The sequence below is a fragment of the Anguilla rostrata genome, chromosome 6, assembly GCF_018555375.3.
Source record: "Anguilla rostrata isolate EN2019 chromosome 6, ASM1855537v3, whole genome shotgun sequence".
NCBI lineage: Eukaryota > Metazoa > Chordata > Actinopteri > Anguilliformes > Anguillidae > Anguilla > Anguilla rostrata.
The window spans coordinates 50,330,908-50,353,707 of NC_057938.1; the positions used below are offsets into that span (position 1 = coordinate 50,330,908).

Consider the following 22,800-nt stretch of genomic DNA (forward strand, 5'->3'; position numbering starts at 1 on the left):
CTCTCTCATTTGATCTGTTTCATGGAACGCAGTTTTAAGCCTTGTTTCTTTGGGACAGATAAAGCTGCAAAGCATACACATGGTGTTCTGCCAAAACCATACATTTTAGAAAACATCAAAAGTAATGCATACAAATAATTATTTTCTCAGTCATTTTCACTTCATTACTTTTGAGGATTTTATCCTTTGTATTTCTTTGGAATTTAACACCAGCATTCCATTTTTAAATCGGCCGACCTGGCCTGTTGGTATTGAACTAGACGAGGGCTTCCTCTTCTCACCTCTGTTAAAAACAACAGCAAAAATACTATGTTAAGCATTAACATGGCACAGATAAACATCACATTAATTCTTATTTATGATTTTCTGGTAGGAATGGATGGATACTGTTACTACCAATTAAATTTTCACTGAGAAATGTTATTTCAAGGAATTATCTAAGGAATCCATTAATTTACAATGAAAGCAGGTGAGACTAAACCTATGGTTCTGCCTGACTGACTCCCCTGACGTAATACATTATAAACAGCTTTGCTACAGGGAAAGAACATAAGTTTCACGTACCTTTCTTTACTCTCTCTTTTTTTCTTTTTCTTATTATCCTGGGAAAAATGTGAGAACAGTTAAATACCCCTACACGTTAACGTGGCGTCATGTTTCATATAATGCCCAACTAAATGGTGACAAGCATCCAAAAGCATATCTTTTTTTGCAGCGGTACATTGGGGAACCAGCACACATTTTACCACAATAAATGACGCATTGCCACGATTATCATGTTCTAAATTATGACTAAGAGGTTTTTGGTAGATTCATGCCAGTGTCCTTGTTTTTTCTAAACACAATATGGCTGCCAAATCATGTGAACCTGTACCATTTAAATTTCAACAGTTTCAAAGGAGATCAGTTTGTACACTCCTGGTGCATGACTATTAACATTTATACTTGTAATAAAAGCACAAAATGAGTAGCAAGGGTGGGACGCGGTGGGATTCCTACACACAAAACTGTTCGACTCACCAAATTGGGCTCTTCTTTTGCTTTCTGTTTCTTCTCCTTTATCATTTGCTGGTAGACTTTGTAATTCATGTATTCTCTCTTGGGTGGCTGCGTTAGACAGAAGCCATTAGGTTTTGCTGACTCACTGTGCTTGACCACATACATTACCTTGGGGCTAATTCTCCAAGTGGAGAAACAGCATCTTCATCAACAGAATCAACATGCGAGAAGATCACAGTTTATCTTTTCTAGGCCCATGACCCTCGAGCAATTGGCTTGTACACAACTGTGTTCAAAGCTCTTCCTCTTTGCATGGCTGATGTACTAGTTTTGATATTCTGGGAGTCCTACCTTGGCTCCTAACATGATGGCTCGATCTTGTTCAAAAACTCGCTGCTGCTCCTTCTGGTACCCGGTGATTCCAAACCTATGAACTTCCAAGCGGGCCTTAAAAAACAGGAAGGACAGTTAAATCCCAATTTCCAGCAAGGCATTTAGAAGATAAAAATTGGAATAATAGTCCGAAAGTTTCACTTTCATGTTCGAATTACAGAATTTCAATAACAGGCATTTGCATGCAGCATGATTTTCTGACATTTCATTCCAAAAAATGGCAATTATTCCTTGTCACAGTAATAGTAAAGTTATGCTGAATTAATTCACCTTTTCCAGACTTAGGCCCACGTCTTTTTGGTCTAGTTTCTTCTTCTCCTCTGTAGGGGGAAGCTGGAAAAAGAAAAGTCATCAGTGCTGAAAGTGTAATTGCGCAAATTAAATTCTGCCAAACAAGAAAAAAAAAAAGCAAACCAAACTGAAATCCCACATGACAGTGATTTTAAACAAAATCTGAGTAATACGTAATCATATTTCCATTGGGTCAACAGAGATGAATGCAAATCTTTTGTGAAAAAGCAATATTTTTCACAAATCCAAAATCCAAACACAAAAAATACCAGAAGCAGGTCTATTTGTCCAGTACGAGACCAAACATCCTGAGTGTTAGCCTACATGTTTGTTATGATCGTGATAACTCCACGAGGGACTGGAAAGGTCCATCTTGAGGGTCACTATCCAAAGCCTGATGAATATTTCATAAAGTCATAAGAGACACCAGTACTATACCAAAGTGAACAATGTCCCTAGCCCCTGACAATGATGGTACAGTGCACATCAAATTCCCAAGATAATAATAAAACACTCAAATATACCGGTACCTTTAGTTCGAGGCTTGGAGTCTTTTTCGTTTTCTTTTTCTTTGAAGGGTTCTGAAATGTCACAATCTCTACTTGTGCTGGCCTTTTGATGGAACTAGTTGTGTTCTCAACTTTGCAGGATTCTGGGACAGGAACAGGAGGCACCGCAATATTCCGTTCCAGTGAATTTGTGCATTCCCGAACACCGTCCTTGGCGTCGTGGCCACTGTCAGCAGAGGGGTACTCCACTTCTTCATTTGACTTCTTTCTTTTAGATTTAAGCGATTTCTTTTTCCTTTTTTCTTGAGGTCCATCCCCTAAAAAATGTTTAATGAAGTAGGTATGATTGGATTTTAATCAAAACATTTAAGCTGACTACATTTTATATAGTAGAATACTGCACACGTTCGTCTCCATCCGCAAGCAGTGTCCCTCGGTGCTATACGTACATATCAAACCAAGCTGTACCTAACTAAATTGTTTCAGCTAAGGTTACCTGAGCTGTAAAACAAGCTATCTAGAAGTTACCTTTCAGGTGAAGGATGCATTTCCGCCACTGGCCTAATCAGAAACCGAAGGCAAGCTTACTGTAAATTGATAAATAGGTACACTTACCAAAATCATACAGCCTGCTTAATACATCGTCTAAAAATGTATAATCTGAGTCCCCTCCAACGTCATCAGTTTGTAGACTCATTTTAGAATGCCAGCTAACTAGCTCGTAATTTTATATCTGTTAAAAACTGTTCATGTACCTATTCTTCTTTTAAATCCGCTTGCAATAACCAATACCACCAACTCTTCTCACGTGTTGTTGCAAAGCGGAAGCCGGTGTTTGTATGGCTTTCTCAGGCCACCGTACGTGGGACATTGCGTGATTACGCAAAGCCGTGGCTCTCCTGACTGAACGGCACCACCCAAACATGTGAAGTGGTCTGTTTCTGGTTTTCAAAAATCACAAAGTTTTTTTTTTGCATTTTAAATAGTCACTTCATTGCACATCACTGTGCACTTACAGTACAGATCGGGTCCGTATTGGACTTTTTTCATTATTAGGAATGGCATCGAAAGCCCTGTATTCAGTAAGTATAGCCAAATTGTTGTTGAAGTAACTTGGCCAGCTAGCTAGATCTTGTAATAAACCAGTTAGCATGCTAGCTAAAAGATAGAGTACAGTAGCTCGTTTGTTAGCTAAAATGAATGTCAAATGTGTGTCATCTGGCTTAGCTAGCTGCATGGGTCACATGTAATACAGCCATTAATGTTTGTTCAGTTAAATTATATATTTTAGCTAACGTTAACAGGCTATGAATGACATTGTTGCGCTTGTGCAGCAAAGGGACCCAGCTTTAAAGAAGAGGGATGACTTTGAGGATATCCTGGACGAGAGGCGAAACTCCAGTGACTTAAGATATGCACTGAAATGTTACACACCAGTTCTCTACAAGGGCATGACTCCCTGCAAAGCAAGCACTCTCAAGACCATCGTTCTTCAGTCTGAACAACTCCGCTATGTTATTAATCAGGTACGACTACAAACTGGGTCCTTCTGACTGACGCTGGGGGTTGTCTAAATATTAAATAATAGAAATTAGACATGGGTACGATAGTCCGAGGCATGCAATTATTTTATTTCGCGCATTTCTTTATTTGTCACTGTGTCTGGACATGTGGGCTATACAAATTGTGAGTGCTTTTTAATTCATGTGGAACTCGTTACACTGCAATTATATATTGTAGTTGTGTTTTATGAAGAGAAACTGAGATTAACTGAAACACAAAGCAATTTTCTTTTAACGTCAATACATGTTTAACGATATCCATATGCATTTACCGGTGCCGTTACATCAGCATTAATACACGTTAACGCACGCACAATTATGTTGAAATGAATCTTTCTCATAATGGTACTGGCACCAGGCATCTTGCATTTCCCTTACGTGGCAACGCATGTTTGAATCACATTTTCAGTGTTGCAATGTGTGAAACTAGTTGCATTTTCACGTTTGCAATGTTTCATTAATTGATTCAATTTATTTCCATTCATTTATTTCCCAAAAAAAGCCTCTGATTAATCTGCTTAAGCTGACGTCCGATTAAATGGCATTCCATAAAAGGCTGTTGTAAAAACTGTTAGATTGTGCTTGCCTAGTGTACATATTTTCTAGGAAAAGCCCTACCCAAGAAAAAAATGTGGGCGTGGCATCCATACTTAGAGATTAAACTTGTTTGTCCACCAGTGACTGATGCCCGTAGACCGGTCATGGCTGAAGAAGTACCTGAGGCTGTAGTCTCTTCCATGGACCCAGGGCATCAGACAGTTGGGTTAATTGTAACCGTAACAATGAAGTCTGTGCCCAGGTGTCGAAGGAAACGGGGGAGGCCGCGGACATCGTCCAGGATGAGGCGGTGGCCATCCTGGACGAGATGGCCCACCGGCTCCAGCTCAGCACCGTCCGCTTCTTCGCCTTCGCCCTCTGTAAAGCCTTCAAGACCCTCTTCCGGAGCGTCCGCGTCAATGAGGAGGGAATCCAGAGAGTGAGTCCCCCCTGCCGCCCCCGCTGCCCCCTTCCAGCGCATATGCCACAGTCAAAATGCTAGCCTAAAGAAGGCGGACTTACTCCGGGAGATAGGAGGACAGTGATTTCTTGCAGCTTTGGACCCCTACAAGGGTCACAGTCTACTACAGGGCTGCCCAACTGTGTTCCTGGAGATCTACTGTCCTGTAGGTTTTCATTCCAACCTCAATTTGGCACACCTGATTCTACTGATTAGCAGCTCTTGGGCAGCCCTGGTTTCGCAGAGTTCATGTTGCCTATAGATGCATCACCAGTGATGATGTACGAATGTGTGCCTCCTTCAGGAGCACCCCAGCCTCTAACATAACTGCCGTTTCCCCTCTCAGCTGCAGCAGGCCATTCAGGAACACCCGGTGGTGCTGTTGCCTAGTCACCGCAGTTACATCGACTTCCTCATGATGTCATACGTCCTCTACACCTATGACCTGTCCCTGCCGGTCATCGCTGCAGGAATGGGTGAGTATCTAGGCTGGAGGCACCAGAATGGCGACCCCTGAGATCTACTGGAATCTAGAACTCCTCAGAGATCTGAGTGCGGTCCACATTGGTTGGATCATGGAGGTGGTCTTTTACAGAGGGCTCAGGGCAAATGAGTGTGTGTAGATGTGCTGTTCACTGTTGGGTGGATTCTGGAGACGGTTTGAGATGAGTTCTATTTTCAAACAGAAGCTTTTAGTCACTTTTAGTCCGCAGACTCCAAATGTGCACTGCTGCTAAGGGTAACGGTGTGGTTTCACTGGCTATGCCAATTTACAGGGAGCTGCGCTCATATCTCATTTGTGTTAATGTACGCAACTTTGTTTTGTCTTACAGACTTCCTTGGCATGAAGGTTATTGGTGAGATGTTGCGAATGTCTGGCGCCTTTTTCATCCGAAGGTCATTTGGCGGGGACAAACTGTACTGGGCCGTTTTCTCAGAATATGTCAAGACAATGCTGAGGGTAAATGAAGTGCACTAATGTGTTGCGAAACACCACAGAATACATTAAAAAGCTAGAAAGGCAGGGGTTGGGAACATCCTGGCATGCTGCCTTTCTTGAGTGCAATTGCAAAATTGCTGTAGTGAATTATGCAATCAATGTACGATACCAAGTTTTTTGTACAGATGAGACTTCAGTACTCATTGGTCGAACTCAAGCTAGTTTTCGAAATTGTTGGAACCCGACTGTCAGAACGACAGTACCATAAATGGCCACAAGAGGAGGCCTCAGTCTGTTAACGTTTCAGGAGATTTTGAGGAGATTCTCAGGATATTGTGTTCCCAAATTGCTGCTGCATTGACTTTTGATGCATCAATTTTGGTCAATCACATTTCTATAATGTATTTTATCAGTTAATAATTTATACTTTTTGGTAGTGCTACTTATAAAAAAATGTAATGCATGGCATTGGTTTAATGTGTTGATGTTAATTTGTATAATGTTTACTTTGCACTTGACATACATTCTTTCTTGCTTAGAATGGATATGCCCCAATTGAGTTTTTCTTAGAAGGGACAAGAAGCCGGACGTGCAAGTCACTGACCCCTAAATTGGGTAAGTAAGCAGTGTAGACATTTCGGGGACAGTGCTTTTTCATCTGAACGGGGCAGTGCAGAGGACCTCATACGCTGGCTTAATTTCAAGTTTGATATAGGTCAGTGCTGACTCTTGCATGTATTTCTAAAGAAGGACGTGTGCTGTGGCAACATTTCCTGTCTTATTTTTAAGCCAGTAAGTTTTCAAATGTCACTCATATCTTACACTGAACAATTACCTATTGAAAGAAAATGCAAGGCCGATCTGAACATTATGTTTATTTTTAAATCTTTAGTTTGAAAGTGTATTGCTAAGTTAAAGGCAACCTTTAACCTTTAAAAAACCTGGAATCTGGGTCCTGGCTGACTTGGCCAGTAAATGTGCTCGCTCCTTTGCAGTGCCGTTTGTGCGATGGGCTGTTACTGCATAAGAAATAAAGAACTGGCCATCTTCAAGCAAAACAGCCAACAAGCAGAGATGCCTTTGTAGTTTTTAAACTTGTTGTTTTTCAAGTTTTACGGATTTCTGACGATTCGCTCCTCTGTTTCGTCTCCCTGTCAGGCCTGTTGAATATCGTGATGGAGCCCTTCTTTAAAGGCGAGGTGTTTGACGTCAGCTTGGTGCCCATCAGCATCAGCTACGAGAGGGTTCTGGAAGAGACCCTTTACGCCCGCGAGCTGCTCGGGGTCCCCAAACCCAAGGAGTCCACCTCGGTAAGTCAGTCACAGGGAGGTGGGACTCAGTTTGTCCTGGTATTCAGCCAGCACCTCTGCTCACAGTCCTCGACTCTGGGTGACATTCTTAACATTACTGTGGCCGCACAACCACAGCCTCAGATTGTCTTTGCTGGCCTGTACTGGGGAACTGCTTTGCTGTACTGTATTGTGGGATACGCATGGCTAAAATTGCGCGTGGCTAATTAGCAGATTTGATCTAATTTGCGGAAGGGAATTGGTTGGAAGGAAAAGTAGTATGTGCACTGCCCTCGTGGAATTGAGTCTGACACCCGTGGTCAACGGTTTTTGTGTGTCCCCCCCGCCAAGGCCAGCTGTTACACTCGTCATGCCATCAGTTAGCCTGGCAGCTGCGGAGCTCACCCGAGCCCGCGGTGTCAGTATTAACGGGGGACGAATGAAAACCAGCAGTGCTACTGTCCTTGGGTATTCCTGAGCTAGGCAAACCGTGCTTACTGTGTGCAAATCAGTAGTTAAGATAAGTTCCTGATTGAGTCCCAGCCTCAGTGATGTGATTGTGCGGAGGTGGGCCCCTCCTTATTGTTCGTGTTCGTTTTCAGGGGCTGCTGAAGGCTCGGCGGATTCTCAGCGAAGACTACGGCAGCATACACGTCTACTTCGGGCAGCCCGTGTCCGTCCGCAGCCTGGCCCAGGACAGGATCAACCGCTCCCAGTACAACCTGATTCCCAGGTGCGCACCAGCCAGCGTGCCGAATTCTAAAATTACACTGCTAGAGATGGAACCAATACGGATAGAATCATAGAGCCCTTGCTATTGGTTGAATAGGCTTCACTTGTATTTATCTTTGCTTGTGAATGATAAATATCTGGCAGCATGACAAGAAAAATGGATTTCTTTGGAACTTTTCAGTTAGGAAAGACTTCAAGGTGATTTGCACATCAGTTTTCATTAAACGCCAGCCGAAAGAACCGTGTCTTAAGCTGAGCTTTAAAACCAATCTCATTTTGTACCCCCGTCTCTCCCTTTAGCGTCCTGTGTGAAGTTGAGTTGATGTTTTGTTTTACCGTTTTTCGGCGCTCGGACTCTTGCTTTCGCAGGCACATTCCCCGGAAGTCCGACAAGGACACGCAGTGCTTCGTGAACGACGCGGCCTACGCGCTGGTGCGCCGGCAGGAGGAGAACATGGTGCTGCGGCCCTGGGTCCTGATGGCCGCCGTCCTCATGCAGAACCCGGACGGGATGGACCTGGCGCTGCTGGCCGAGCGGACGGCCTGGCTGAGGGGCCTGGCCCGGGCGTGCGGGGCCTTCCTGGACTGGCCCGGTACGACGCTGCTAATTTAGCGGCCGCCGTCCGCCCGTTTTTTACGTAGCCGTTTGGGCGGCGAGTTCTGGGCAAGTCGAGGGTGTGTGTGTGTGTGTGCGTGCGTGCATTATGGGTGAATAACTCCTGTCCTGGAAGGGTTTTTGGACTAAGTAGTCCACACCCCAGGTTTCCAAGGCTTAAAATGGCTGCTAATTTAACAGAAGACACAGACACTCTGGCTCGCCTGGAGTCACGCACCTGTTCTGCGTCTACTCTACATGCAGCATGTCAACGTATATTAATGTATCTGCAGGAGACAGATTGCATAATTAAGCAGGCATCAGCCCTCTGCTGTAAGCTGCATAAGTGTCACATAATTAAGTGGCTCTTTTCAACAAAGTACACATTACCATGCCCTTAAGCGTTGTGTCCGCCCTGCGGAATGATAAATAAGACGTATGGGGAAATTGCATTTTCAATGACGTCGGTAGCATTTTTAATGCGGAATTCTGCTTTTTTTTTTTTTTTTTTACCCCGGGATTGTTGTTTGCCAGGAGCAGTTTGTATTACATGGGTGTCAAAAATCAAAGCCTTTGCCTCAGTCCTCCCGCTTCTGCCCAATGAGAGATATCCATTACTCCATTTACGCCATGACTGGGTGAGTTTTTCGCAGGCGGAGCGTGTCCCTGAGTAATTCAAGCGGACGTCTGACACGGCGCTCCTGTGATGTCATTAGAGTGAAGTTTGAATGTGGAGCAGTTGAGGGAGCGCTGTAATAAGCTCCAAGGGGAAGGGGTGGCTGGGGGGGGGGGGTGTAAGGGAACGCAGATGGGGCCACAGTCCTCGGAGGCCTCAGACTGACAGATCCCAGCGTAGTGCGGGGACACGCCCGACTGCGTGGATTATCCGTCGCCGAACCGCCGCCCGCTTGTCACCCCGAATCAAGCGTCACCCCCTTTCTCCTCCCCCCTGCCCCTCCCTCCCCCTCCCTCCAGACCAAGTGCCCGTCGGTAAGGTGGTGTCCTCCAGCCTGGCGCTCCACCACGGCCTGGTGCGGGTGACGGGGGGGCGTGTGCGGCTGGCGGAGGGGGCGGCGGAGGGGGCCCAGGAGCCGGCCAGCCCCGAGGAGGCGCTGTTCAACCGGGCCGTGGGCGCGCTCTCCTGCGCCTCCTACAGGAACCAGGTCCTCCACGTCTTCCTCAGGCCCGCCTTGGCGGCGGTCGCCCTGGAGACCGCCGCCACCCCCAGGAACGGTGAGTGCTCTGTGAGCGCTCCGTAGCGGTAACGCGAGGGAACGCTCCTCAGTGGAAGTACGGAGGCGGTGACTGAAGAACGGGTAATTGCTCTTAGCAGGGCAGACGGCTTCGCTGTTCAAAAAAATGGTTATTATCTCGGTGTTGAAGGAGAGCACCGGAGATAAATGCAAATTAGACGGCACACTCCTTACTGATCAAATATTTGTTTGACATATTCCCGTTGCAGTATGGCGGCGTGCTGAATAGGTTCAGCAGATGGAAATTTCCTTGTGATATTAGCTGGATGGAAGCCATTCGTATTTAGACTGACGTAGATAACTGCTTTCCATGATGTTCACTCTTGAAGACTGAAATGAAATGTGACAAAGCCAATGCTCTAAGAAAACCCTCAAAGGGATAGTTTTAGATATTTAGGGGAGTTTCTGTCAAACACAAATTCAGTTGGCACGGAGTTTGCTGTCAAATCTTTCATTTTTCTCCAGAGTACCCCTCAGCATGCTGAACTTATTTGCTCGCAACACAAGATTTTTGCTGGCTAGGCACCTTTTTGTAAAGATGTAGGAATTAATTCTGTTAATTCAGCAGTGCTTGCTTTCAGCAAAGTTTTATTGCATTAGTATTAGTGCCCCTTTTGCCTATGTGAACAGTAGGCTCTTTTATTCAGAGGATAAAAGAAATTGTAGACTATTCATGGTTCTGGAAACATGCTAACATCATGCTTCATGTTGCAGATGACGTCTACAGTTCCTTCCTGTACCTCCGGAATGTTTTTTTAAACGAGTTCATTCTCTGCCCAGGAGCCGCCGTACAGGTACTGTGGTTCTGTTGCACATCAACATTTTATCTCAGCCTTCCAGAATATTCCATTCACCTTTACTTCCTGAAGAACAAAAGTGGTCATCCTGGTGTGTGTAAGGAGCCTGATTCTTAAACTTTTTAAATATCTACCTTTCAAGTACATATACTAGCATGGCCTATTGGATGGCAGACTTCTTCTGGGACCCACCTCATACGCTCCCACGCCCCACTTTGGGTCCTGACCCATAGTTTAAGAAACCGTGCCTTAAAGGGTTACAGAAGAGTCTCTGTCCCTCTCTCCCTCTCCCTCTCATCTCTGTGTGTTATCCGAGAGCCATATTTGCGCTCTTCTTTCCGGCAGGACTTTGAGGAGGGCTGTTACCTGCTGCTCAAGTGCGGCGCGGTCCAGATGCTGAAGCAGGACATCGCGGTGACGGAACGAGGCCAGCCCATCCTCTCCTTCCTCAGCGGCATGCTGGAGCCCTTCCTGCAAGGGTACCAGGTACAAACGCCGCCTCTGCGCACCTCTGCGTACATGCTGACGCAGTGACAGCCTTTTGTCTTAGCTGGCTCGGCCATATGGTGACGGAGACGCTTGCTCAGAATGGCTGTTTAAGCTAATTAGCCTAAGGTGTACACCTTGGGAGAGGCATACTTGAGCAGCACGTTAGCATGTTTGGAGTAGCACGTTAGCACAGCTTAAATGTCGATGTTTAAATGAATTTGATGCCATTTAAAGCGGTCATTTCTGTTTTCCACGTCGGTATTTTAAAAATTGCATCGCTGACAAAAACGGCAGTTGAAGTCACAACTCCTTCCTGGTGGTCACTTCTTGGAAATCCAAAATGTCTGATTTGGAACCTTTACCGCCAGTGGAATGGCTGTGGTTTTTTGCCGCAATGCAAGTGCTCAGAACACCGGTGTGAGGGATTGTGGGAGGGGTGTGGTTATTTGGGCCCGTCGCACGTCAGGCTCTCCGCACCGGGCGTTGATTTCCGTCGCCCCCTCTCCTCCCGCGCAGGTGGTGTGCCGATACTTCTGCGAGGAGGCCAGCGAGGGCCTCACGGAGAAACAGTACATCCCCGCCGTCCGCAGCTTCGCCGTCAAACACATCCTGTCAGGTACACCCCCCCCCCATCCCGCCCCCCCCCCCCCCACCTCTCAAGGCCTTTTAACGCAGGAGCGTCCTCAGGGATCAACTGTGACTTGAAATCCCACCTGAGGCCGCGGTATCGGACATTTTAACAGTTTACTCGCACTCCCCCCCATGCTAAAGCAGGCTAACGTGCTCTAAAGTGGAGCACCATTAAACCGCAGATTGCAAACCTACCAAAAGCAATGAGGGCTAAAATGGCGTCTTGTTGGCTGGCCATGGTGGAGCTGTTAGGAATGAATGTTAATCCTTTTTGTTTTTTTTTTTGCTTTGTCCAGATGGCCTGAAGTGCTACGAAGCTCTTTCGTCCGACTTGCAGAAGAACGCCCTCGCCGCCTTGCTGAGGATGAACGCCCTAAGAAAGGTTAAAGCGTAAGTTTGAGCCGAGCCAGATCGTCTCCAGGTGAAAAATGATTGGGTCTTGGAGCGTGCGCCGCCGTGCCAAAAGCCAGCAGTTAGCATCTGTGTTTCCGCTGGAGCGGAAAAGGCGATGGGGTTCTTACACCTGTCTGGTGATCCATTATTTTCTTTTTTCTTTTTCAGGGCTGATCAAGTTACTCTCAAAGTAAACAAGATGGCCGTGAAGACAGTAGAAGACACGCTAGGTAAGAACGATTAGATAATGAGTCGGTGGATAAATTTGTTATTACAAGGTGCATGTTTTACGAGGTCCGTTTTTGTTCAGACCTTTCTCTGATTACTTTATCCCCAATTACCAATTTATTAAAAGCAATGTGCTTGTAAGAAACGCCGTGCTATTTTAGGCATCTGTAAAATATGGTTTTAAACTTTAGAAAACCGTATTACAATACCCGCTTTCCTCTCGTGTCATAATTCAGTCTGGTGGCCTACATAAACTTTGTGTTGATCTGACCCAGATTGCACACTGTGAAACACTGTAACTATAAGTGATGCTTCATGTGCGGTGTCTGCGTTTAAACTGCGGAATGCAAGTCTGTCGGTTCTGACCAGTCGCCTCGATTTCCCGCCTTTTTCTTCCTCGCAGGGGGAAAGGTTCCCGCTCAGAAACCCGTCCTTGCCCGACTGTAACTGTCTCTGGGGTCTGGGGTCGATGCGAGCTCTGGAGAATAAACTATGCCTTCATTATCACAATGCCAAATTTTCCGAGACTACACAAGGTTACTGCGGAGGCTGTTCATCATCTTAATTTCTTTTTAAGAGACTCCTCACTGCCATCTGGGACTCCCCTTCATATACAAAAAGCTGTTCTAGATTTTCATAGGACTAATACCACTTAAGCACGGTTTTGAAGGTCTGCTTGTTGACTGTGTGAGCTGCATGTCTTTTGGATGTAGTGTAACTCATCCTGGTTTTGCCAAGCCTGTTTTAATAGTGAGGACATTTTGATAGCCTTCGCAAGTCATGATCTGACTCAAAACTGTTCACTTTTTGAATGTTTTGTAATTGAGGAAACATAAATAATGAGGTCACAGTTCAAATTGTTTTTATTTATTGCAACGTGAGAATGAAGAATATAGATATGAACACGTGTTTTCTATATATATATATATCTTTTGTTCTCACATTGTATTGTTTTTTGTTACTGGTTTGCTGCATATTGTATTTATTTGAAATGTTTACTCGGCCATTTGTTACTCTGCCGTTTGGATTGCTCCCTTTTGCGTGTCGAGGGAAAACGTGTGTTTGCTAACAAACTAATGGGCGATGTGTTTAACCGAAACGCGTGAATTCCAGTGCGGCATGGGCGAAACCGTGACCGATCGCATTAAAAGAACCAGCCGCAACTTCGGCGATAACGCCCGAGAAAATGCAGCCCTTCTGCGAACGAGGGCGAAGGGGGTTGCGTTTGCGTAATGATTCCGTCTTGTGCGACGAACGCAGCAACCGAACGAAATCCAGGAGAGGCGTCGCCAGGCTCGACGCTGAAGTGTCTCCTCGCGTGTGGCTTCACGGGCTCGCTGTGGTTCCTTATGCATCGTGCTATAACGGCACTCCGGGTGAGGTAAACTCCCCCACAAATGTCACGTCAAGTACTTCGGTTCCAATGGCTGTGGGCGACTCCCTGTTCACTCAATTCAGCTGCCGAAAACTCGATTTTTATCGATGTTGTGACATCCTAAGAACCGTATCGCCGTGCTGCAATTGATTTATTTATGTCTGAAGTGCAATTTTGAAAAAAAAAAAAAAAGCATGGAGACAGAGGTATTCGATGCCTCTGAGGCCGGTATGAATTCATGTTTTAAGAATACTGGTTTTGATCAGTGCACTCCCTTAATATCCAGGTTACCTGGTTTTGTGCTACTCATGATGCCCATGGTGTAGAGTGTACTGAAATGTCTGGTGGTAGGGGTGGGGGTGGGTGTAACACCTTTGGTCTGTCACTCCAAGCTTTGCCAATGTAATTATCTATGCGACTTTGTATAACTGTACTGTGCTGTGTGTAAAATGTGCCTAGGGGGTGATTTGAGATATTCTTGTAACCTTGGTGACCGAGGAGAGAACTTCATATGAGTTGCAACGTTGACTGTCCTGTCTGTTCCAAACTTGTCAGTGTTTCATGTGACTCCACAGGCAGGGAAAAAGAAACATTTACAATAAAATATTTACAATTATTAAAATTTTCAATGAAAATAAATCATGGATCCTTACTGATTAAGGAGTTGCAGGACATGTAAAAGGTCTGCATTTTTAATTGATACATTTTTTCTTGGAATGTAGGTCATTTAAAAATATAGATTCTTGATGAAGGTAGTAAACGAAGATGGGAAACTTCAACATGATTTCAAAGCATCGAGTGTTCCTTCACTTTGACTAGCAGGGGCCTACCACTAGATGGCAGCCTTGCTATTCTTTGAGCAGGACTCCTGCGTGTGGCGTACAGTCCAACAGGGTTGCTCTTGCTTTGCAGTCATTCCAGACGGGGCGGAAGAACGGCTGATATTCATCACAGTCCCACATCGCACTTCATGTTCAGTTTGGCGGGCCCTTATTTTCTATTTTTATCGTGTTACAGGAATGTTTCCATGAATACCTTAAAACGAAGAGAGGGGGCACAGAATACATATGAAGAAGCTATGTTTTTACATTGCTGTAGTGCCGTTCGGCGCTTCAGCATAAATGGTATTCATTGGGGTAATGTGGTGAATGACCCAGAGGCTGTTTCCCTGATGGCTGGTGTGCCGGGTTCTTTGGCGTCGGAGCGGCAGGGCGTTCCTCCCGCCCTGGACACACGCGTTCGTACGACCCCGGGGCAGGTCCGTCGCCTGTTCGGCGAGCGCGTCGTGTCACTCGCTCCCAGGGTGCTCCCGCCCTTTTAACCTTGAGCGGGTTCGGCTTTGATCGATTCGGCTAATTTAGCCGGCTATGTCTCGCGCCGATTAGCATGGGGAAGCACACGCCTCGCTAATTTACACGGCTAGCCCTCATCAGATACTGCCCATGTCGGCACTTATGACATTGATTTAGTGTTGCCTAGCTTAGCGCCCTGAAAGTGGAGGAGATGGGAAACGGAGGGGGGGAAGAGGAGGAGGAGGTGGTGGAGGAGGGGAAGACCGGGGTTGGGAGCCTTTATTTTACCCTCATTATTGCAAAGTTAAGGGTGTGCGCTGCTTTGGTGGAGTGACGAGGTGGTGGATTTGACATCCTTTGAAGTTTTCGGGTACTGACCAGGAAGCTGAGGAGGGTCAGTCAAAGGAACGTGGGTGATTGTGAAGGAGAGCCACCGCCTGTAACACAAGGCCCCCCCCCACCCCCTACCCCCTACCCCCTACCCCCGCCCCCGTTGTCAGTCTCCCAGGACCGCCCTCATCGCCGCCCGAGCACAATCAGAAACGTCTGCCAAGTGAAGATGTCCCACGCTGTAGCAGGCATTGTCTGGGCTCCCCGTTAGCCAGAGAATCCATTAGCGCCCCCCCCCCCCCCCTCGCACCATCCTCTCTGCACTGCGTTTGATCTCCGTGGGATTTCTCCAAATGCCAGTCTGACAGGAAAATAAATAATAATCCTCTGATGGCGACCGCAATGAAGTGGCAGCCCGGAGAAGATTTAATAAAATTCAATACAATCTAATTGAAGTGGTGAGCTGGAACCCCTGGAGAGTGATTTCTCTTTATTTTTGTCATGATCTCTAAGATACGCATTATCACTTTAAAAAAACCCTGATGGTCCAATGTAGAGAAAGCTAAAAAAATAAAATAAATAAATAACTATTAATTTATGAGCATACTAATGTCTACCTTATGCACATGGGTTTGTCGCTATTGTTGCTGAAGCAAAACCAGATTCATTTTTATATTTGTTTTTGTGGGGCTGAGAAAGTACTAAAACACCTAATGGTGTGAGATGCTTTTTTAATAGAAAGCACGTCCCTCCCTAGGACCCAATCCTGCCGTTGATAGGATGTTTGCTTTCCCCCTATAGTCTGTGTTTTGTGTTACAATTTCAGACGTCTGTCTGTGTTCGTAATGACTTTGCGAAAACTCCCACGTCCTTTCGGGTGCATTGTAAAATGGCCACCGAAGCGAGGTTCATTTCTTCGGTGCACTGTTGATGTGAAACACTGTCCACATCCCAGCCAGGCATACCACTGTCTGCATCAGTCTGCTGTCTGTGTCCCACAGTGGATATCTTTTCTGGCAGAGAACATCTCTACATTACTTGTTTTCTGCACCTGGGAGAGATGAGAGCCAAACAGATCATTTTTCTCTTTTCTTTCCAGTTTTCAGGCACAGTAACGCTTCTGTCTTGAATATCTAAGGAAAACAAGGTGCTAATTGCACTTTGAAGGACTAGCCTATATGTTTGGCATCATGCTGTCAACACAAATGTACAGTAAGTTCTCTTCTTCAAAGGTTTCGCAAGGTGGTCGATTGTGCTATTCACAGTTTTTCAGAATGAATATTGGCACAACAGCAAAAATATGGGCTTTTGCTAAGGCAGACTAGAATATTTCCACAACCAGGAAGGCAGTTTTCTTGTTTGCATTAATGATTCTCACTGACTCCGCCCCCCCCCCCCCAAGCATGTAATTGTTTAGTTATATGTAATTAAGTGGTCAGCAGCGAAAGTGAGAATAATGTGTGTGCAGCTTCAAGATGCCTCAGGATTCACCTGGAGCAGAGAGCAGCACCCTCCAGCTATTTTAGACTCCCCGAAATCCTTCTGAGGGTCCCTTCTGTTAGCGCGTCGTCTCGCTAATAAACTTGCAGGTAAATCAGTTTCAGCTCGACTTGGGAGAACTTTGCTTCCGGCACTGCGCCCTGCTCATGCCCCTGCTTTTTTAATACGTTTATGATGGGCCTCCTCTCACCTTTGCACACGGAAGTATATTTAATCAGCGGCTGCTCATGATGCATTACCCCGCGTATCCCCTGGCCATGGAACTATATGTGTCTGCGTTACAGAGAATTTAATTATGAAATTACAAAGTAGTGGGTTGATCAGCACATTTTAAATTAGCAAGTACACAACATTAGCCTCGCCGACTGTGGTTTTCCTCCAATTAGCATGAGAAATTAGTTCCATTGGGTCTCAATGAAGCTTTTCATTTAGTGGATTGTGAAGCAGAGTTAATTAAAATTAGTGGATAGGTAAACTTCCCTTCCCTTCTCCTCTCTCTCGCTCTCTCTCTTTTGTGCTGACGCTCTGTTGCCAGAATATTTATTTATTTATTTTTTTGTAATTGCTATTGGGAAAAAGCCCTCGGTTCTTTTCTCCACATTAAGCCTCTGAATGGTGTGTCAGGGGAAATTGGTCTGGGAGCTGACTGACACACATGCAAATGGGCATTTCTTGGAATGGCGGTACCCCCCCAGCTGCAGCAGTCACGCTGCGGGCCTCCGGTCTGAGAAGATAAATGACATGTGCAGAGAATGAAGCATCGCCGCCGTTCCAGCCACAGCCTGAAAAATACACGTGGCATGCTGGAGTGATCTAATGGGGGTCTGTGGCGAGGTGGGTACAATGCCCATTGCCTGTTGTCCTTCATAGAAATTGGTGAATTATTTCAGGGATCATTAAACGGGGGCAGTTTCGCTGCCTGTTGACAAATGCACGGGCGATGGAATATTTTCTGGATCAGCCCTATTTTGATGACATGAAGCATCAACTGTGCTGGCATCGTCAAGGTGCAGTGCAGTGCAGACACCTGGAATAGATGAGTAATCATCCTCGCCTGCGCGAGACAGGTGAAATGACACAGGTCGCCCAATCGCTGCGCTTCACACCTGCGTGGATCTGGGGATAATTGGGCCAGGAGGCTGGCATAACAGTCAAGGCACTGAGCTTGTTGCCGCGAGGGTGTGCGTTCAGGTTTGCTGGTAGGGCACTGTTGTTGCAGTAAATCAAATTGGCCTTTGCCCGTCATGGACCATTCAGCCTGAATTGTACAGTATGTCTCAGTTTACTGAATGTGAACTTACATGAAAAAGTGACACAAAACACCTACAATCTTTATCGAAAAAGCAAAAACTTGAACAAATGAATAAACTTAAAATACTATCAGACAACGTCATACTCTTATTAGAAGGTTCAGTTGTGTTTTCAGGAGGTATTTTCATCATTGTGGAAATAGTGTTTCAAAAGGTTTCACAAAATTTATAGTTACTACCCAGAAAGTGGCTGCTGTTTTCGCTAGCCCTAAAAATATTGACCAGGCATTCCCAGCATTTTTATAAAATGAACCAAGTGTTGTGCACTCTTGTTTCCCTTCGGGACGTTGAACGAAATTGTGCATGAGCACTGTAGTGTGGCATAAATGATGGAAATGGACAAGTACACAGTAAAATGCTCAGTGTTAAATGAACTCTTACCGAGTTCACATGGTCCCTATTGGGCTCCTATGTACTCAGAGTTGAATTAACACTGTATGTTTCTACTGTGTACCGTTAGACACGAGTTAACCTCTATTTAGCTCAGAGCTCAGTCCGGCCAGTTCTGGTCTACAGCACGTTGACACAGATGGGGGTGACAGCATTACGGACTTGTTTCCTGGCAGACATGTCAATCTTTTTCGGTTCCACGGAGGCCATAATCAGCTGCTTCTCACGAGGCATTCTCGCTCGCTGCACATTTTATGCAATGGTCATTTTAGTTTTACTCACACAAAAACCTGTTACACTGGCATAATAATATCAATGCATAGGCGTATAGCTAGCCCAAGCAGTATCATAGTATGGTGATGCAATACAAATTCCTTTTCTTATTATGTGTTCTGTGCTTATGGAAAAAAAAAACGATCAGATCCGTGACCGCACATTGGGAGGAACAGTTACTCCCGTGTCCACACTCATGTGTGATGCGTACACTTTCCGCACCTGTGCTGTATGAAAACAGGATCATCATCTCCTCAGGATTCTATATTCAAAAATTGGAAGAGGCCGTATGTTCAGTTTACTGTAGGCCATAATGTATACATTTTTGAACAGATGTGAGCTTTCCCTTCATTCTTCGTCAGGTGACTTTCCAAAGATTCCTGGCATAAATTATATGCCTGAGCCTGATTGCTAAAGCAGGCTAGTGTTTTAAATGAACAGTGAGCCACTAGGTATCTAAAGCTCTCATTAACATTTGTAAACTTACATATTTGTTAACACTTGCCCATAACACAATAATGATGGAAACAAGATGTTATAAAAAAGGATTTGGTTAATTTTCATATGCTTCTAAAATATGTGCATCTGCACTTACCAAGCGGGCATGGAATTAGTTCAAAAGAAACATGAATAAATAGCTGTTATCTTACTTTATGTTGTTTATTCAGAAAATAATAGCTTATAAAAATTCTGCTCATTTCTTTCACCTAGTATTTTTCTTCATCAAATGAGTATGAGAAGAGGATGCAATTAGTTCGGTGTGCGATTGATTCTCCATTCAAGAACACAGTTTATCTCAGCCTCATTGTTTCCATCACAAATAAACAGGAACAAAACCCTGGATCCTACCCAGTAGCACGCACATCTTTGATTTTAAAAACAAGTTTGTTCCGAGTGTGTTGCCCCTGCTGTACAACCACAACCAAATTTTTGTCAAACTGTAGGATTGACCTTTCCCTTGCAACAACAAATTTTGTCTATACCTGCTTGTTCCATTTTGCCATTATTTTGGATCAGTTCAAAACATAACAAACCACAGTCTGTTGGGACAGTGTACTGCATGACCACTTGCATCTCATTCCCAGTATTTGAAGAGGCTACTCTAAGAACTGCAACACACTGATAATTGTTTTACCTTTTCCGGTGCCTGAGCTTTATCAAATGTGTTCCTATTCAGAATTTGTTCAAAAGGGATGTTGTTGTTTTTTTAAAATCATGCCAACCTCGAAATCACTATGTAAACAGGTAATCAAATTGGCTTACTGTTTGCTTTTTCCACAACTGTTTGGTTCCCAAAAACCTCCTCCTGCCTATTTAGCCAAGGTAAACGTTCTCACTGGAGATTTTTCAACACCTGTTTAGTATTTGCAGAAGTGTTATTTTTCATTTAGGGAGCCCCCTTGGTTGTAAATGGTTTATTATTTTGCGGTGTGATGCCTTCTCTTGATGTGGTTTTGCTTCTTGTTTCTCAAGAACAGCAATGGCCATCTGTGGATTTAAATCAGTTTAATTGGCTTTGGCATACAGTGACGCTGCACAGCAAATTTTGGTCTTTGGAATACACTCTCTGGGATTTAGAATCAACTCAATTTGAGTGTGCAAACTGAACTCTTGTGGGTGTAAATATTATTTCCTCACACACTCATACCTATGGGCAATTTAGAGCCTTCAGTTAGCCTGACCTGCATGTCTTTGGACTGTGGGAGGAAACCAGAGTACCCGGAGGAGAACATGCAAACTCCACCCAGAGAGGCCTTGTCCTGGGACTTTCGTGCTGTGAGACAGTGCTATCCACTGCACCATGATGCCACCACGCCTGTCATTCCCTTGATTTGTCATTGGTCTGGAGTCAACAATGCTATCCATCTCCCAAAATAATACACCACAAAGAATGAACCCTAGACACAACCTGGAGTACAGGTCTGAAAATAAATTCACTTTTTTTCTCCAGAATTTTCAGATTTTGACTGCCAGGAATTTGTGTGATATTTCAGCTTTCAAAAATGTAAGTTTTGGAATGCAATTGTTAAGAATTTACATGACGGATGTAATCCATGGATAGTGGTAACATGGTTATAACAGGGAATAAGACTCTCTCACAGGGTACTCATTAGTGAGAGTTCATCACTCCTCAGATCAATGTGGGCTCCTTCTGTTGTACTCTGTGACCTGTAGAGTGGAAAACAGTGACCATCTTGTGGGTGAGTGCGTAAGAAAAATCTATGTGTTTCAGCTGCGGTGCTCTTTGTGCACAATTTAAAATTTGGAGATAATACGGTGTTGGAAGACACTGTGAGTAATAAGTCACCTTGGCCACTCACAAAGTGCATCTCCGACCACAGTGGTGCATGACAGCCGCATTTGGCCGTAATGTTTACCAAGCTGTAGTGGCAGAGGAAAAACAAATAATATTGGTCATGTTGATAGATTTTTTTTTTTTTTTCTTACCAATTTCACGTGATAAAGACTGGAATTTCAAAAATAGTCATGTTTGACTTTAGCTTGGAAACCTATCCAGAGAAACTTAAACAGCTTACAAGCAATCACTGCATCCAACTGGATATTTACTAGAGCAGTTCAGGACCTTATAGGACCCAAGGGTACAATGGCAGTGCCCCACCTGGCAGTCAAACCTATGACCTTGGTTATGCTAAGCATAGTTTCCTAACCACTGTGCTAAGCTGTCATCCCAGAACCTCAGAACATAGCATCTGAACACAGCTGTGTCCCGTTAACAGGCTGTGACATTGGTTTGGCATAGAGAAAAGGGCACCGCCTACTGGACCACTTTCCCACCAGCCATCCGATCTCATGCTGATTGGTTGATTTGGCGTGATAATGCCATATGGCAGTGGTGGCCTACCCTGATCCTTTCAAAGCACAGGGTGTGTTTGTTTCCATCTTAGAATAATCAGCAACCAGTATAGGCCCGAAAAAAACAGGCGATGTAGTTAACTTCGTAGTCCGACTGCTTTAATTGATCAATTAACCACTGAATAGCAATGCCAATGGACCCTGCGGCTCTCCAGGACCAAGACAGGCCACCCTCGTCAAATGGATTAAGCCCAGATTCTTAATTTACTCAGGCAGAGTCATTTCCTTTGCCATTTTCGAACAAAACATCCCTCCCTTTTTTTGGAACGGGCCACCTTGCCAAGGTAATCAAGCTCATTTTCAATTGTATGTCTTCATGCACGCTCATCAGTACATTATTATCACATTGAATAAACCTATTATCATAAGACCACCTCCATAGTTGTTTGGCCATAACCTCTCACAGTGTCACATTTCATTACCCAAGGCTAATTCGCCATAGTTACAGCCATTTGGCAGGAGAACGACTCCTGGCAGGATGGCAGTTAACATTATCAGTGGCTGCACTTCAAAGCATCGAAGAGCTAGAGAAAAGTGACAGGGTAAGAATAGAAATAAAGGAAAAAAAAAGAAAAAAGATAAACAGTGTTTTTCTTCTGAATTGATATGGATGAATCATTTTGTGATTTCCGTGGTTCACCTTAATTGGCTGAAACATGAGAATTCTCAGCTTTAATATGTGTTAACCAACCACAGGTCTAACAGATTCAATCGTTCAGACACTTAATGCATTGTTGCTCCAAGAGGAGTTGATGCTGAGGTCCTTCCACCCTAGACAATTGCCCTTCATACCGTTCTGACTTGACGTTCTATTACCACTGCAGAAGAATACATATTAAATTGTCAACATCGCTGAACAGATGGCCTGCCGAGCGTACAGCAGGTTGATGGGGGAGTGAGTCAGGCACACTTTATTTTCTTTGACAATGTAACTGTGAGAAAAGAAGCCTGCTAAAAGTAAGCCTGATTGATATAGGTTTGGAGCTCACGCTGGCTGAATACTGCCACAAGTATCCTTTTACAACATTCAGTAAATATGTTAAACATTTATGTAAAAGAAACATTTATTAAACGTGTGAAATATTTATTAAAGGTATTGGATATTTATGTACATATTTAAACATTAAGTGTTGAAAAGCAGAAATAAATGCAACGTCATCTAGAATATTTTCTTGAAATCATAATTTCATATTTAAGATGTAAACCTGTTCTTTCATACATTATGCATGTGACCATAAAAGGCCATAAAAAACAAGTTAAGTATTAAAAGAATATATTGAATCATTGTCTGTGAAAAAGCAATATTTAGCTTAAATTGGGAAAAAGATGCATGTTGAAATAGATGTATGTTATTTTACA

At 44.5% G+C, this 22,800-nt stretch overlaps 2 protein-coding genes across 3 annotated transcripts; one reads left to right on the plus strand and one right to left on the minus strand.

The window, feature by feature from the left end:
- Window positions 1-138: 138 nt before the first annotated feature.
- On the minus strand, window positions 139-3,032 carry c6h1orf131 (chromosome 6 C1orf131 homolog). Its single transcript, XM_064340375.1, has 7 exons — window positions 2,808-3,032; window positions 2,214-2,509; window positions 1,663-1,725; window positions 1,351-1,446; window positions 1,021-1,107; window positions 565-602; window positions 139-283 (listed from the first exon to the last, which is right to left on the minus strand). The coding sequence occupies exons 1-7, from the start codon at window positions 2,887-2,889 to the stop codon at window positions 157-159; spliced, it is 789 nt and encodes a 262-aa protein (XP_064196445.1). The 5' UTR covers window positions 2,890-3,032; the 3' UTR covers window positions 139-156.
- Window positions 2,392-14,111, plus strand: gnpat (glyceronephosphate O-acyltransferase). Of its 2 annotated transcripts, none has more exons than XM_064340369.1 (16): window positions 2,392-2,528; window positions 3,527-3,718; window positions 4,554-4,730; window positions 5,098-5,227; window positions 5,585-5,712; window positions 6,231-6,306; window positions 6,850-7,001; window positions 7,583-7,713; window positions 8,082-8,305; window positions 9,283-9,540; window positions 10,275-10,354; window positions 10,703-10,843; window positions 11,363-11,462; window positions 11,773-11,866; window positions 12,038-12,099; window positions 12,501-14,111. In XM_064340369.1, the coding sequence occupies exons 1-16, from the start codon at window positions 2,517-2,519 to the stop codon at window positions 12,542-12,544; spliced, it is 2,001 nt and encodes a 666-aa protein (XP_064196439.1). In that variant the 5' UTR covers window positions 2,392-2,516; the 3' UTR covers window positions 12,545-14,111. The 2 variants fall into 2 exon arrangements, with proteins under 2 accessions (XP_064196439.1, XP_064196438.1); XM_064340368.1 differs by lacking the exon at window positions 2,392-2,528 and adding an exon at window positions 3,094-3,274.
- Window positions 14,112-22,800: the final 8,689 nt, after the last annotated feature.

Coding starts and splice junctions, on each gene's coding strand:
- c6h1orf131 (XM_064340375.1), bottom strand. CDS start 2,889: ATGAGTCTACAAACTGATGACGTTGGAGGGGACTCAGATTATACATTT. Junction 1,726..2,213: donor CTCCAAGCCTCGAACTAAAG/GTACCGGTATAT, acceptor TTCTTTTTCCAG/CTTCCCCCTACAGAGGAGAA. Junction 1,447..1,662: donor TGGGCCTAAGTCTGGAAAAG/GTGAATTAATTC, acceptor CTGTTTTTTAAG/GCCCGCTTGGAAGTTCATAG.
- gnpat (XM_064340368.1), top strand. CDS start 3,251: ATGGCATCGAAAGCCCTGTATTCA. Junction 6,307..6,849: donor GTCACTGACCCCTAAATTGG/GTAAGTAAGCAG, acceptor TCTCCCTGTCAG/GCCTGTTGAATATCGTGATG. Junction 8,306..9,282: donor GGCCTTCCTGGACTGGCCCG/GTACGACGCTGC, acceptor CCCTCCCTCCAG/ACCAAGTGCCCGTCGGTAAG.